Genomic DNA, 15,903 nt, shown 5'->3' on the forward strand with positions numbered 1-15,903 from the left:
TCTAACGCGAGTGGAGTACAAGAGCTGACTCTCAGACATGTCTGTCTGTTCTGAACCCTGTGAGGATGCACGTCGTTACTCTGGCCCAGCTGCCCAGAGGTAAAACCTGAACATCTTGCATCCTTTCGGGTGCCAGCCACCCGTCTGTCTGTCTGTGTGCACTGAGGAGAACCTTTCACTGCCTTTCCTGATTTTATTGGTTTTTTTTTTCTTCAGGGGTTATAGCTGGAGTCCCTCCTGCTTGAAGAAGCAGTATGACTATCTCACAGCTTTGTTTGGAGGAGAGGGCATAGAAGGACTGCTGCTGTGCTTCCCCCAAGGTATGGAAGGGTTCTTGGGCAGGTGTGCGTTACTGGCTGACTTTCTTCCACAGCTTCCCACAGTTATAATAACCACTGGCTCTTTTCCTCAAACCTCCCTTAGCCAGAGCAGTGTGGGGCGATAAACTCGTGTCAGTCAGCTGGTGAAGCTGCCAGGGAGCAACAGACCTGCCCGAGCAGCATGGTTAAGGCTGTCGAACTACAGCTTGTGCCACCTTGTTCTGTTGCTGATGACTTCGTTTCCGGGTGATTCTAGACTGCCTGGTCTGTCCTGAGACCTTCTTCTGAGAAGCTCCCTGACCCCCTGCTGTAGACGTGCGGGAATTCCTGGTCTAGCAGGCGAGATGAGAACGGGGAGCGAGATGCCAGCTAAAGGCATTTGAGGAGGCTTCTCTTGCTATATTTGCGCTGTCTCGGCAGGTTCCCGCGCAGCCTAGGTGTTGTGCTTGCATAATCGTATTACAGCGTTGTGTTACAAGGTGCCCCGTGCCTCTTGGCTCGGGTGTCTGATACGTGAGAGCATCTCCAGCTTGCTGGGCGTTCGCTTGCCCCTTCTCTGCTCGCTTCAGTGCGAGTTGGATGCTCTGTTGATGCATTCTCTCTGCCTTTACTTGTCTGCTGTGGACTGGATTTTAGTACCAGTAAGGCTTCTAGAGATCCAGCAAGTCCTGGTGCTGCTCTGTGGTAATGTGATCCTCTGCAGAGTCCGATTGTGAGACCCTTCTACAAACACTCCCTCATCTCAGGTACTCAAACTTTTTTAAGGTCTTTTTCCCCTCTTCCTTGCTAAGATTGTGCTGTGTAATGGCGTTTTGCAGCAGTCTTTGGAGGAGAATCTGTTGCCGTTTGCCTTTTAATTCATGTTTCATCCACATTTTTGGGCTTAAAATGTCTGAGATAAGTTGCCTTAACGCTCTGACTGTTGAGTTCAGCACTAAACTGCATCATGTTGCCAAGGGCTGTGTCTGCTTAGCTGTGGAATTTGAGTGGGGTGGAATCAGCATAGGGTCTCAAACAAGCCATTCAGGTTTTTTGTGTGTCTGATGTTCTTAGAGGGCATTAATAAGAGAGATTTAAGGGAACCTAAAGGCAGGGAGTTATTTAGGCAGAGAACAGCCTAAATAACCTTTTTAAAAAATGGGTTCTGTACTTGTTTGAGATGCTGGTTACTGATGCACACTTGAGGGTGAGAACCCCAGCAAGAGAGTGTGAGGGAGGAATGCTGATGTGAACAGTGCGAGGTGGCGGGGAGGAAGGCAATGCTGAGAGCAGGATTGTTCCCATCGCCTGCGGTTGTTCCCTCGGTTCAGCTGGAAGCAGTGGGCAGCCGGGCAGTGGGATGCCATCGCTGGCTCAGCGGCAGGCGTGTTCATTAAGTGTAGGGTTTCCTTTCCCTTTCTTTTAGTGGGTTAGAACAGCTGAATGCTGCTTTGTGCACAGGAGCATTTAGAACGCCACGATACCTGAAGCCATGGAAGCTTTGAATACAGGGGGGTTTGCGTCACGATTACAGGTATAATGCAGAAAAGGGGGAGGAATTGCCCTTCGTGCTTTGCACGGCTGCTAAGACCAACTTCTTCTCCAGAGTACAATTCATGCTGGCTTTGTATCTCTGTTCTGTGCTTCGGTTATCGTGAGTTTTATTGGAGCTCTAAGTTGGATTTCCTGCAGTAGAGCTGGGAAACAGTGAAGGATGTTAGTGCATGTGGGACGCACTGCACGGGACCGCAGAGACCTGCCTTTCGTTCCGTGTCTGCCATGACTTGCTAAGCGATGCTAGGCAGGATATTCTACCTAATAATGTCTCCTCCTCTCTCTTTGTCAGAGAGTTGAGGCTTCTGGGAGGGTCTGTTTGTACAAGCTGCTAGAATGTCTTGTGGTGTTTGGTGTAAGGGGTCTGAACTGTTCCGCTTTCTATTACAGGTGTGCAGTAAAAATGGTGCAGAAATACCAGTCCCCAGTTCGAGTCTACAAATATCCTTTTGAGCTCGTCATGGCAGTGAGTAACACTCGGCACTTTGACTTCTCTGCCTGCTGAGGGCTGCAGCCTCAGGCCAGCAGGAGGTGGGGGGGACTGCGGTTCTTGCTAGTGGGTCTGTGGCAACCATATGAGTGTGTTGTGGGAACAGAGGTGTAGCACTAGTTATCTTTCTGTCCTTGCTTCAATTTTCCGTGAAAAATAAGAATCAGCATCTCAGTATTTTAAGAGAGGCGGTTTAGTCATTAGAGGGAGAATAAAAGAAAACCAACAAGCGCAAATTTTCTGTAATTACTCTTTCACAAGGAAGGAAAAAATTGTGACATTCAAGTTGGAGGGGTTGGTTTGTGGCCAGATGCTGTCTCTGCCTTATCTGCTGTTCAGTTTAGAATCTCCCTAGATCTGATCCCAATCGGTGCTGTAGGATGTGTGTATCTAGAACTGGATTCTAAATCATACCAAGCCTTTTGTTTTGGTTGAAAGCTAGAAATCTTTGGAAAAATTCTTCTGTGTTGTTCACCCCGTGATTGAAATGCTGGGAGAGATCTCTCCAAATTTGTGATTTCTACAAGGAGCTCAGGCTGAAGTTCTTTTGCTGGTGATGCAGAAAGTTAAGGCAACCATGGCAGCTTCTTTAGGCAGAGTTTAAAGACACTGGTGATATTCTGGGCTTTGTCACCACTCTTCAAGGGGCGAGTGGAATGTTGTTCTGAAAGGTTTGCTTTTCAAGGGCAGCACTGACTGTTTGGACAGTTATGCGAGATGCTGGCTTAGACTCCTGAAGGGCTTTGGTTTGTAATCTGCCGGGCATTTCAGTCCCCTCTGGGGATCCCTGAGTCTTAGGATTTGCCACTTTTAGTCTGCTGCTTTCTCTGCTCTGTCTTCCCTGCTGACCAAGGAGCCCCGTTTTCTTTAGTCTGTTAGAGATGAAGAATGGCATTGGAAAGCTGTGGCCATTCGAGCAGTCGACACCATTCTTGTGGATGGAAGGGAGAGCCTGACGGAGTAATGTGTTGCGTTCCTCTTAGCAGTGGTGCCTCTTCTAGATTTCTGGGAAATAAGTGCTGTAAGATTTTTTTTTTTTTTTATCTAAACCAGCCTTCACTCTTCTGTTTCAATAGTCAAAACTTGTCTGGTCGTAAGTGTGAATAATGGACCCAAAGGCAGCAGCAGCTCCTCTGCTGAGGGGTTGCTGTTCACTTTGATCCCTGATCATCGAAATACACACTTTTGGTTTTTTTGGGCAGTCGGGCTACCTTCCAAATTCCTGCCCCTCCCTTTGTTTCTCCCAGTCTCATTCACATTTGCCATATCTCTTAACAGTCAAGCCAGTAACGTGCCGTAGAAGTGCCCCAACCAGTCTGGGGCTGATGTTTGTGGTAGTGAAACTTTCATGGCCACGTTCTTTGCTCTCCTCGGAACGTTCTGTATTTGAATAGTTGTTCTGAAGGTCCTGGCAGTCTTTGCTCTCCACATACCTCTCCACATTCTTGTGGTCTGTATTAGCAGGATAATAAACCTGACACCAGATGCCTGTCAATAGGTTGGCTGCTAATACAGGAGGGCTGCCCCTGGAAAAATCCTTTGTAAGCTTGTTAGCAGGATGCCTAAAGGCCAGGCTTTGACGGGTTTGTTTTTCAAGTGGTTTAGTGTTTTTTGCTTTCAGTTTTTCAACCCAACAGGACTTAATTGTCTGCGGTTTCAGGGCTGCGATTGTAAATGCCATCCTTCAGCTGTTCAGCAAACTCAAATTCCCATTAACTTGGCCAAGTTATTAGTCTTCTTTCTTAGGAAGAGTAAATTACTTGTCCAGTGTCACCCAAAGGACTGTGTGGTGGATCAGGGAGCTGAATATAGACCCCTTCGTCCCACTGTTCTGTGAAAATCATGCGTTTGCAGCAGGATCTGCTTTCTCCTGAAGACAGGCGTTACAAAGCCGTGTTCCAGTCTAGCGGCAGTCTGTGCCGGCTGAGTTGGATGCAGCCTCTGTTACCACGTTTGAGATGTTCAGATGGTGTCTTCCATCTGTGTGGAGGCAGCACAGGCTTCATGGCGCTGTCAGGTAGGAGCTGTCAGTCGCTGGAAGTTCTGCAGGGAGAGTGGGCGTACTGGCTGATCATCTGCTTCAACACAAATCTGACAGCAGCTTCCTCAGCACTGGGAACCTGAGACTCAGCTGCTTTCAGTTTATTCCCCTCAAAAGCTGCGTGAGAACCTCTGGAGTGCTGAGGTCTCTCACTGTGGTTAATGGTAGGGAAGCAGAGGTCATGTGGGTCATCTCAAGACACCTCTTTATTTTACGGGTCTCTACATCCTTCAGCCTGATACACTTGTGCTTGATTCCTCATCTGTGTAGTAGGCAGAGTCCTGCTTCCTGTGGGCTGCTCAGGCTGTGTCATGAGGTGAGTTATGTTTGTTAGGAAAAGCCTTTTGTCCTCAGAATCCTGGATGTTGGACCCTGCTGTAGAAATCGGTGAGTGTGCTTGGGATCGGGGGTCTGAGAAGGAGGGTTGTCATAGCCAAATGAGGCAAACCATTCATTTCTTCCTGGCCTTGGTCACATGCACGGTGCTTCCCAGGCCTTTTACTGGTCCCCCTGCCACCAGGGACACCACCACTGATCTGAGGGCTCCTACAGAGCAGCTCGTCCTCCAGACAGCACAGGGCTGCCTGTGACAGATGAGCCAGTTCTCTCACTCTTAATACCTTTGTTACTGTGTGTCTCTGGATAACGGCTGACGGATTTACACCCTGCTGGTTACTAATACTTCTGCCACTTGTGTTCTGGCTGGGCAGGCGGTAGATTTGACGTAGCTTCCAAGGCCTTGCAAGGAGAACCACGTTCCCCTTCCTGCTCTCTTTGCCAGTTCTGAGGAAGTAGAAAGGAACCAGCTTACCAAGCATCTTCTGGTCATCCAGGAGTTTTTTTTTCTTTTTCTTGGTAGAAGAGTCCTCCCTGCTAGAAAGATTTGAACAAAGGATGATCTTTCCACACCTGTCCAAATCCACCGGGGTCCTTCTCACCTGCTTTGTTCCTAATCTGCTCTTGCATTAAAGGATCAAAAATGTTATGCTCTTTTTTTTTTAGTGAAATGATATAATGAGGAGAGAGTTCTGCCGCATGGCTCATGAGTGGTAACTTGCTCTGTGAATTGTTGTGAGCCTTTTCTGATGTGTGGAGATGGGAATTTGATTTGGGTGAGCATAGTTGTGCAGGGAATGGAGCTAAGAGGGAGATTGCATATTTAATATTATTTGTTGCCAATGAATTCTTAGGTTAGATGAGGTAGCGGGGAGTTTTGTTCCCGTTAATGGTAGTAGTGCACTCAGCCCTTCACACTTGCAGCTGACATCTGCTTAGGATGGTTCCTAAAAGCTACAGATCTGAAATAACTCCCCAGGGAGTCCCTCATCACAGACCTCCAGACTGGTGTGGCTTAGAAGGGTCCTCTGGGGGTCACCCAGTCCCACCCCCTGCTAGAGCGGGGTGACCAGAGCAGGGTGCCCAGTTTGGCCTCCAGGTGGGTTTGGGATCTCTCCAGAGCAGGAGACTCCACAGCCTCTCTGGGCAGCCTGGGCCAGGGCTCCTGCACCCTCACAGCAAAGAATTTTCTCCTCATGGTCAGGTGGAACTTCCCGTGTTCCAGTTTGTGCCCGTTGCCCCTTGTCCTGTCACTGGGCACCACTGGGCAGAGTCTGGCCCATCCTCCTGACACCTGTCCTTTAGATATTGATAAGCATTGACCAGATCTCCAGTGGTCTCCCATTGCTGCAGTAGTGGTGTAAATGAGAAGCTTTGTGACAGCACTTCTGTTTGTTTGATGTCCTCTAGCCACATTCACAACGCGCTTCGTGCTCAACTGTTACCGCTACTACTGTCAATTCATGGTTTCTGCTGCAAGCCTGGCCTCTGTCTGCCCAGGTGCTGGTGCCAGGCAGTGGTGAAGGGTGCAGATCCTGATCTTGCCTGCAGGTTATACTCCTGGAACCAAATCAAGCCTATGTCACTGGATTATCCAAGATTCTATCTTTTCTATGGAACGAAAGCTCTGCAAAGCACAACACCAGTAGGTTAAAGGCTGGGTTTAGTTAAAAGCTAAAAAGCTATATGTATATGTGAAAATGTATGTATATCCTGAACTTGACATTTAGGCTTGCTGCACACATGATCTCAGCTTTGTTTGCAGCCTCTGAGAGGTTTACTACTATTGCCTAAAAATGCGTCATGGTTTTGAAAAGACAGAACAAAGATGAGGCACTTTGAAGTTTGCAGAAGCATCAGCTCTCACCGTGTGTGCCAGCTGTACTCTGTGTTTAAGACAAAACTGCTCTTGAGCCCTGATGTGAGTCTTTCTGCTTGAGCTCATTTCTCGGTGCTGCCCACGGCGCGTGCTGACACATATAGGAGCAGCTGAGAGCCCGATCTCTGGAGAACGGGACGCGGGGACAGCAGCAGTGTGTGTTTTTCACTGTGCTTGTAGAGTGGTAACTCTTCAGCCCAGGGCGCTGCTGCTGGGGGCAGCTGTGCTGTGGGTGCGTGGATGGAACACAGGCGTTCCTCATCTCGACCATCTCTCAGGCTGAGGCAGCTCGTGGTTCCCCTGCCTGCGTTTGCAGGTGACCTGAGGTCCTGGCCTGTACTTCCAAGCAGCTCTGAGACTCTCTCCTAGTTTTAGTGGCAATTCAGTGTTACTTGGATTTAGCTGATCTGGAGTTCTTTCTTTTTCAGGTAAGATAAAGTAGGAAATTACTTTTGTATCTTCTCAGCGTGGTCTGAGCATCAGGGACACTGACAAGCGGGGTGGCAGGTTTTGTTCAGGCGTTTGTAAATGTTGCAGGTTTATTTAGAGTCAGAAATTGCTTCACACAGAGGAAGCAGCAGAAAGTGTTCCTTCTCCATTGTCTCTGATCCTGTAACACGGGTGTAGCCCATCAAAAGCTCAATCCGTGCTCCCTGCGTGTGACGTCTTTCTCCCAAGCCTGGCACTGCCAAAGCAGCCTTGCTGACAGCCCCCAGACCGGGCAGGACTTGTCGCTCTCAACCCTGCGTAACGCACCAGCAGGTCAGCCTTGTCCACGCTGGCCTTTCACACACTGGCAGAGCCGCTTCCCAGCCGCTGGAGTTTTGCTCATTTACAGCAGCAGAGCATCTGGCCCACACTTACATTACGAATCCAGTATGACTTAAATAAATGCATCACTTTTCTCGCAACGCGCTTTTGTGCCAGCAGCCTTGGGAGCTTTGTGTGTGGTCTAACTGAAAGCAGCTCTTTGCTCTCAGCTGTCAGGTTTAGCTGCAGGAGGAGAGATTTAGAATCAAGCTTGGGTCCTGACAGTTAGAACTGCTTTTCAAACAGCTTGTCCCAATTATTTTTATTTGTGCCTTTGCAGCATCAACATGCGTTGTCTAAAGCTGTTAGATCTTTAAGTAGCTTTATTTAATGACTTCTTCCTGTGGCATTAGCACGTTGAATATATAAAGAGACTGCTTAAATCCTGCTAAGCTGTGCACGCTCTCATCTCAAATGCCGTGCTGTCGTAAAGGACTCGGTGTTTCACTGACCGATGTGCTGATGTCTTTGCAATAACCCGAGGCCTCTCCTGCTGGGTAGGCACCGCAGCGTGGCCTGGACAGCTTGCAGTACGCCTGGGTAACGGGTAAAATGGTGTGTGAGTGTGGCAGGAGATAAAATGGTGCGTGAAAGCAGTGTAACCGCAAGCAGGCTGAAGTCTCGCAAAGATGATGTTAGTTCTGTGGGTTTATTTAGAGTGGAAAGTTCAACGTGTGTGTGCACAGCCCATCCGGGTCTCAGAGGCTGCAGCTGTCTCGCTACATAAGATGTGCAGATCGGCTGTCGAGGTCAACTGCAGCGCAATATCCTACGGTGCCTACAGCACAGGTACCCCACAGAATACATTTGGGGGGTTCCTATATGCTTAATTGTACGAGTACTTACAGTACAAGGACTGTGCCCATCGGGAGATCCACGTTGCCATTATTCTAGTATCATCACAGGTGGATTTTAAGTAAAGTAGAATCTTAACTAAAAATAGAATCTTAACTAAAATATTTGGTGCTGGTTCATAGCCTCCTCTTTCAAGTGTGAACCAGAAAAGCATTTGCCACTGCTGGAGAGGTTTGTGGCAGCTGGAATCCCTCTGCAATGGTGCAGCTTATCAGTGGGCCGTGGCCAAAGAGATTGGAGTGGAGCTCAACGTGCAGCATCTGCCGGAGTGCCAGAGAGAAGGTTCCTGCAGTGGCCTGCTACCCTCTGTGCTCCTGGACAGCTGCAGATGACCAGGGTAGAGCTTTGCAGCATGTAGCTTGCATGCCCCATGTCAAAAGCTCTTTGGAGCTGTAGCAATGGAGCTAATGACACAGTTTTCAGATGCGGTCTGAAATGGTAATTCTGATTGGCAGTTCCCTGGAGATGGAACCTCTGTGCAAGAGGGAAAACGCTTTAAAATAGCTACTCTTTGGTGTTCAGTCCTTGTCACATGTAACAAAGATGTCTCAACAGTAAGCTTAGCGGTAGTTAAGCTGCTCCCCCACAAAGGAGGGTTTGCTCTCGCTGGCAGGATCGATAGGTCTATAGAGGTTGCCTCTTGAGTGCAGGCCAGTCGTCTATGGGCGTGGATTGTCTGTCTGCAGCTGTAGTCTGTGCCAGGTGCTTAAAAGAAAGCAGCTTCCCTTGGCTCTTCATTTGCCATGGTCTGAGGGTAAGCTTGTTGTGACAGTCAGAAGCTACTGGGTTAACGTTTTGTGCACTTAGGATCTAGTGATGGCTTGAGACATGATGCTTCAGTGTGACTTGATGCTTTGAAACCATGCTGTCAAGAGACGCTATAAATATCCCATTGTCTAACTGCTGAGAAGCAGAGTTCAGTGCCTGTGCCCTCCCACCACCTCCTCCTGGGACTGAGCAGGTGGAAAGAGAGCGATAGGCTGAGCAAAGAGCTGACCTTTCTCTTGAGCTTATGGTGTGGGGCTTCCCCTCAAGTGAGTAGGAAGTGTTTGACGAGCGCTGTTTGCTGCAGCTGCTGGAAGAACTACTTATTCCTTCGAAGGTCTGCAGAACTGCTGGCAGTATCTGCATGTCTGTGGGAGTCCTACAGGTCTCTTCAATAGCTTTGCATTGCCACTGCCTAGACTTCATCTGCTGGGCAAGGCTGGTTTAGGAGCAGATGGTGCTGGAACCACGTGTAGATTGGAGAGAAGATTTACAGTAATTCAAAGAGTCTGTGTGTGTTAGTCCTTGTTTTCTTCAGTCGCCTCCTCCATCTACAACACGGAGGCATTTTGCCTTCAAAGATGAGTTGTGTCTAAGCTTCATCTGATCAGTGCAGCCTTGTGCTGGAGTGGATGAGCTCTAAGTGAGCCGCAGCTCAATAGCACTGCAGCGTAATGCAAGGAGACACAACACAGCTGGAGGTATCTCCATGACCTTGTGTTCCAGGAGTAACTAAAAGACCCTTCTCTGCTCTACTGAACCTGTAGGTGTGGAAGGCAAATAAGCTCTTGAGCAGGGACTAAAATAAATGAGAAAACTTAGAACCATCATTAACGGTTACATCTGAACCTGCACAGGTTTGTTTTGGTTTTTTTTAATTCTGAGCACAGTGACCTGCCCAAGTTAACCCCAAGTTATGGCCAGTTTGTATAAAATCTCAGAGCAGCTTCCAGCTATGACAGCTTGTCCTTCCAACCAGGCCTTACTCTGTAAACCAACCTTTTTCATTTTTAGGATGATTCCCTGAGCAGCAAGTGTGTGATGTACCACTCGATTGCCGCATTTTGCTCATTGAGGCGTCACTCACCCGCTCTCTTACCTTCCTATTTCGGTGTATCTGTCTCTTTCCGCAGTGGGCTGTGGTAGACGTGTCCTGCCAGCCAGCAATGGTTCCTGGGTAAGGCATCACTTGCACAGCCAGTGTGGTGTGCTCTTCATGAGTTGAGCTGCTCCACTGCCAAGTTTCTTCACTGGGGTGAGCAGAGAATGCTGCAGCAGAGCAGCTCGAATGGGGTGTTGTTCCCTCTCGGACAGGAGGTCAGCACGGTGGTGGTTTCCGAAGTCAGCTTTGTGCAGCTGCACTGCCTGTCCTGGCTTTAGTAGCTTTGCTGTGTCCCTCACTCGTGCCTGTTTTGTTGTAGGCAGCTGCTGCCCCCTGAATTGTTTCTTTCACCAGAATCTGAAGAAATGAGGCAAATTATTGGCTGTACTCCAGGAAGAGATAACACTGGGTCAGTGTTTGCAGCCTGAGTACTGTTGTCCAGTGGACTTCTTGCTGGCAAATCTTTTTCTTCTTTCCAGCAAAAGTGGTTTTCCTCAGGTCCCAAAGACATCTTCTGCTACTCTGCAGATCCTCCTTAAAACAAAGTTCCCTTTGCCCTAAATTCAGTTCATTTCTGCACCCCAAATAGCCATTTGATCCCACAGTTGTTCCACGTATGTTTATTTTGCACTGCTGTGGTTAGGGTGAAGCAGGTCTCTGTTCTAGTGGTTACAGAGCAAATGGATTCTCGTGCTTGGTGACTGGGTACCCGGACCCTGTGGTTCTCTTCAGCAGTTACACCAAGTGGCAGGAGGGACTGCCTCTACTTCCTGTTCATCTGAACATGGATGTACATTTTCTTCCTTCATCCTGGCAACTCACACATGGCTGTGACGTGACCGTGTGGAATCTCATCAGTTAATACAGACATAAACTCTGTGTTTGATCATAGAAGCTTGAAATGATTTAGCTTGTGGCACAAGGATGAAGTCTTATCCTTGTGGTATAAAAGTTTCTGCCTACATCAGGTGAATAACAGTTTAGTTCCTTCATGTGTCCTGCACAATGTAATATCCCCCCATAGTTGAGCTCTCACATTCTTGGAGGTCCCTCTGAAGGGGCATCTTGGCATCATACAAGAGTCAGGCCGTGTTTTTTCCATTCCTGTGCTATTTCTCAAATCTGAAACAGCAGATCTCTGTGATGCTGTCACTAACAAAGTCCTACTAGGATAAAAAAATAAACCCAACAACCAAACCCTGAAGACACGATGGCCGTGCAGCCACTTCAGGGCATCACTCATCAAGTAGAAGATGAACGTTTTCCTGGAGCTGCGGTGCCAAAATAGCTCTGTGTGTTTCTGCATGATTTCATGGGCAGCAGCACTGAGCACGCCAGCTCTGCCTGTTTACTGTGCTAAGGGAGCTGCGTGCTGATAGCGAGAATCCAAACCAATCCGTCCGTTTGCTGTGTATGAGTGAGAAGCTTGAGGAATCGCCTCTCTAGGGTGACTAATGTGGGGAGAAATCCAGAACTGCTGCCCTGGGAGCCAGTTTGCAGCCCCAGCACTGAGAGGAGAACACTCCCTCCAGGATATTAAGGTGTGAAACCAGATCCTCTAACAAAAGCTGCCTGTTGTTGGAGCATATTGGAAGCACTTGGCACCCAGCAGACACTGGGCTGGGAGAAACTGCCAGAAGCCTCCACGGATGCAGGACAATTTGGATTTTGAGGTGGTTTGTTTCATGTGGTAATTCAGTGCTTGGACATCCCTGTTTTGGATTCCTGAGGCCTCTGTTGTGTAACCGATTTCAAGGTCACCTGCTAGAAAAGGATGTTGAAATGTGCAGAGGAGAAACAGGAGTAGCTGTAATAAAAGCTCCTGCACTGGGCCATGTTCTCTGGATCGTGTCGGAGACAAAGACGATACAGCTCTCGCCAGGCTGCGGGAGACTAAGCTGGAGCGGGAACCTTGCACTGTCCGTGTGTGCAACACCTTGGTACTGGAAAGGTGAAGGGTTCTGACAGGACCTCTGCGCTCCAGAGGGGAAGAGGTTAAGCAGGTGAAGGAGGGACATTTTAGAGGAGGGTTATTTCCCCTCTTCTCTGTGATCATGAGGCTTTAGAATGTCAGGTTTTGGTTTTGTTCTTGTCTGGCATCTGGCTGAGTTCAGGGCAGTCTCTTCTCGCAGACCCATCTCTTTGTGCCGCTTATTGTGGGTATAACTGACCCACAATTTTGGATGTGTCAGTGCAGCTTCCTCCTTTGTCCTCAGACTCCCTTCTCACAAGATATTTTCATGTATCACAGTGTTTGGCCAGCATAGGTAAAACCACTCAGATGCACCTCCCAGGAGACTCATCTCATTTATTTTATTTTTTTAAATTTTTTAATTCCCACAGGCTGTCTGTCAGCTGTAAATAAATGATTATTTTTTGTTACACTTTAGAGGCACCCAAAGCCAATTGGTTATAATTCTAAGCAAAATAATTTTGGGGAGTTCAAACAAATCCCAAATCCCTCCATCTTCACCCAGCCCACTTATGAAATCTAACATGTTATTTCAGTGTGAGGGAGGTAACTGCGAAGATTTAAATGACATTTGTGTGTTGGTCACATTATGTGTACAGTCCACTTCAAAAAAACTCCCAATGTTTTACTCAGTTTAGGGAAAACCAGCTTGATTTAGGGAAGGATACTGCTGGGCCTGAGCCATCATCTCTTGGGAAAAGGTTGGGCTGGGTGCGGAGAGAGTGCAATGATCTGAAAGATGAAGATGACGGTTGTAAGGTGGGTTGCTGAGATCGCTTGCTTGGTGAACGAGGGGTCTGCGGTGCTCTGGCTTGCCTAGACAGCTCCTTGGGACTGTCCCCAGCCCCTTCTGGGGTGCAGTCAATACCGGGGACCAATTGCACTAGGAAGGGAGCCCGAGTGGGGCTTGCTGGGGCTGGGGGTTTGCAGAAGGTGCTCAGCGTTGGCTGGTTCTGCCTGTCAGTGTTAATCCTGGGGGGCTTTAGAAGAAGGGAGGGAGTGGCTTCATGAAGCCGTTTATATAAATGTATTTGATTCTGTTCAAGACTGTGGTTGTCTTAAAGCAACCACCTAAGAAAAAGTAGTGGAACAATTCTGGGGAAGGAGGAACAGAGCGGGAAAAACAAATCGCAGTTCCTCTGGCAGCGAGTTCAGAGTTACTGCAGCACACACAGATGGCAGATTAGCAGCTGAAGTATTAAAACGAGCTAATATTAAGTCCTCTGTGCCTTGCGTTTGACTGGGATATTCTGTTGTTCCCCTTGTGTGCTGCAGGATCATAGAGGAGGTGAAAATAACAGCTGGTTCTGGCAATGGTGTGGAAAAAATCAAAATATTTCTCTGTCTTTATAACTTCCCTTGGTTTCTCTGGAGCAGAGATGTCCTGTGGCCTATAGAGAGTGGTTTTGAGAGGAGGATGCTGGGTGCTGGAGATGGGTTGTTCTGACAGCTCAGTCTCTTCTTGATGAAACGATGAAGGATCGTCACTGTGAAGTGATGGAGCGTGGTGCTTCAGCTGTCCTTCACAGGAGCTCGGGCACCTTCAGCCGCTGTATTTTTAGAGTTGTGCAAAAAAGATTAGCGAGGACTTAATATCAATGTGCAAGAGGGATTATTTCTCCAGCATGGAAATGTTCCACCTCTCTAGGTGATGAGTTCAGGCTTTGGTCTTAGTTATATCACCAGGGCTCTGTAGGCGTGTGTGCCTTGGCCTTTCTTCATTCTCCAGATGTTGTTTCTGTGACTGCACTCTGGTAGCAGTTGTCCTGGTCTTGGTTTTGCCTGATGTGATGGCAGTTTGAGAGGAAGCCTGTCTCTAGCTGGGTCAGGAGCACACGTGGTGGAGAAAGAAACAGCTGGGTGTTGAGATCCAGTGGCTTTATCTTCAGATTGGGGTCAGAAGTCCCTGGGCTCAGTGGTGATGTGTGGGGCATCAGAGGGGCCATCGTGCTCTTTCAGTGGTGAGAAGGCACTCACAGCTCAGTGCTCCTGGAGAAGCTGTCGAAGCGAGGCCTTTGGAGGTTACCTGTGCTCCGGTTGCTGTCCTGGTAGCACGGCTCTTGTTTCTCTTTTTGCAAACTCCCTTGAATGTTCCTGGCACAGGGGCACTCCTGGAAGAGCAGAGGAGGAGAAGCTGTGATGACGCTGCCTGGGACTTTCTTCCAGTCCAGCTGCTTTGCACCTCTGAAATTTGGGGGAGATCATGAGTATTTGGGGCAAGAAATCCCTGGGCAACCCTAATCCTGACACGAAGAAATAGACGGTGTTGACTTGGCCTTTGCTTCCTATGGTTAGTCCTTGCTTGTTGAGCGTGGAGTCCTGTAATCACCAGGTCACGTGCTTGCCTGGAGCGGTGAGCCGAGGCGGTGGAGAGCGTGAGGGCTCTGCTGCTGGTGCTGAGGGCAAGGAGGTTCTGGCACTCCTTGCAGGAGCGGAGAGGTGGGATTTTACGGGTGTTTAGGCGGACTTGTGGACAGTGTTAGTGTGGTTCTCACATGGTCTGGCACTCAAGGTGGTGCCTAGCCTCTGCACTTGCTGCTGTTTTTCCAAAGTCATGGGATTGACCCTTCTTTTAGGGCAGGGTTTTCACTTACATTGTTTGCAAGTGTGTTAAGGAACAGCATGGGACAAGTAGTAGAAAAATAGTTGCTAAATATTCTGGTAGTCCGGTGGCCTTCGAAGGTGTTCACAGCTTTCACTGTCCGATAGCTGAGACTCTGGTCACTACGAATGGGTGGCCTGGAGAGACTCCTGCTCGTACGCCCTGGAATAGAAAAGATTAGCAAGGTAAAGGCTTTGACCTCAGGACAGCACTAGGTGGTGGTTTGGAGTCTGAAGCTCCAGGCGCAGAAGATATGGAATGTGTCCTTAAAGTGCCTGAGCTATTTTAGGAGCAGGTATTATTCACAGCACCAGAGTACACGAATGCGTAGAGGGGCAACCAGCTTTAGAGCTGCTGCACTAACGGAGGGTGCAGCCACCCTGCACGCTGGTCTCGACCATTATCACATTAGTGGTTTGTGGTAGATAAAAAACAAATACTTCTGAGAGAATTACGTGCTGTATAAAATGGATGTGTCTTATGGCAGCAGTTGAGCTGAATCTGACGAGCAAAGGCACAGCGAGTAGCCAGTAACTGGTGGCCTTACCCTCGCTGGTCTAGGGCAGCTGGAACTGTGGGCTCGTCACGTTTGGAGGCACAGCAGTATGAAATATTTTAAAATAGCTTCTTCATACAGGCAATGTGAAGACTCTGGGACAAGTCTTTGGCAGGCAGAAATCAGCAGAGCTTTTGCTAGGTAGAGAAGTTCCTGAGTCCCTTCTGAGTGCTTTAACAACAGGCTTTTGTTTCCGCTTCGTGTGTGAAAGCAAAGTTACGTTAAGACACGCTTAGCTCGATGGCTGGCGAGAGCGGACGCTGGCTCTGTGCGTCACCATTTGGCTTTATGTTCACCCCCTGCTTTGGCTCCCCTTCTCCAGAGGTGAAGGGTCTTTGTTTTGTCAGACTTTTACTGTAAGGAAATGAATTAATTCAGAAAGAATTGAAGTTAATGTAGCCAGAAGCCAACATTTGCTTTGCTTTCACTTTAAGGCCTATGAGAAGCGGTTTCCTACGTGTCCGGAGATCCCAGTCTTCCTGGGGAGCGAGGTCCTGCATGAATCCAAGAGTGATGACGGAGCTATACATGTCATTGAACGGAGCTGCAAACTGAACGTGGATGCTCCTAGGCTTTTGAAGAAGGCAAGTGGCACCTAGGGGACAGATTCCTGCGGTTTGTTGGCTGGCTTGGATAGATAAA

At 48.5% G+C, this 15,903-nt stretch overlaps 1 protein-coding gene across 1 annotated transcript in view; it reads left to right on the top strand.

Moving 5' to 3' along the window:
* Positions 1 to 219: 219 nt before the first annotated feature.
* Positions 220 to 15,903, top strand: part of LOC104490141 (SEC14-like protein 5) — a gene marked incomplete at its 3' end in the record, with an annotated part of 30,174 nt that continues 14,490 nt past the window's right edge. Inside the window, exons 1-3 of the mRNA XM_010132389.1 lie at positions 220 to 320; positions 2,244 to 2,319; positions 15,696 to 15,845. Coding sequence (XP_010130691.1) covers positions 2,257 to 2,319; positions 15,696 to 15,845 — 213 coding nt within the window. The remainder of the gene's footprint in view (positions 321 to 2,243; positions 2,320 to 15,695; positions 15,846 to 15,903) is intronic.

This window comes from Buceros rhinoceros, unplaced genomic scaffold (assembly GCF_000710305.1).
Source record: "Buceros rhinoceros silvestris isolate BGI_N320 unplaced genomic scaffold, ASM71030v1 scaffold9973, whole genome shotgun sequence".
Lineage (NCBI taxonomy): Eukaryota > Metazoa > Chordata > Aves > Bucerotiformes > Bucerotidae > Buceros > Buceros rhinoceros.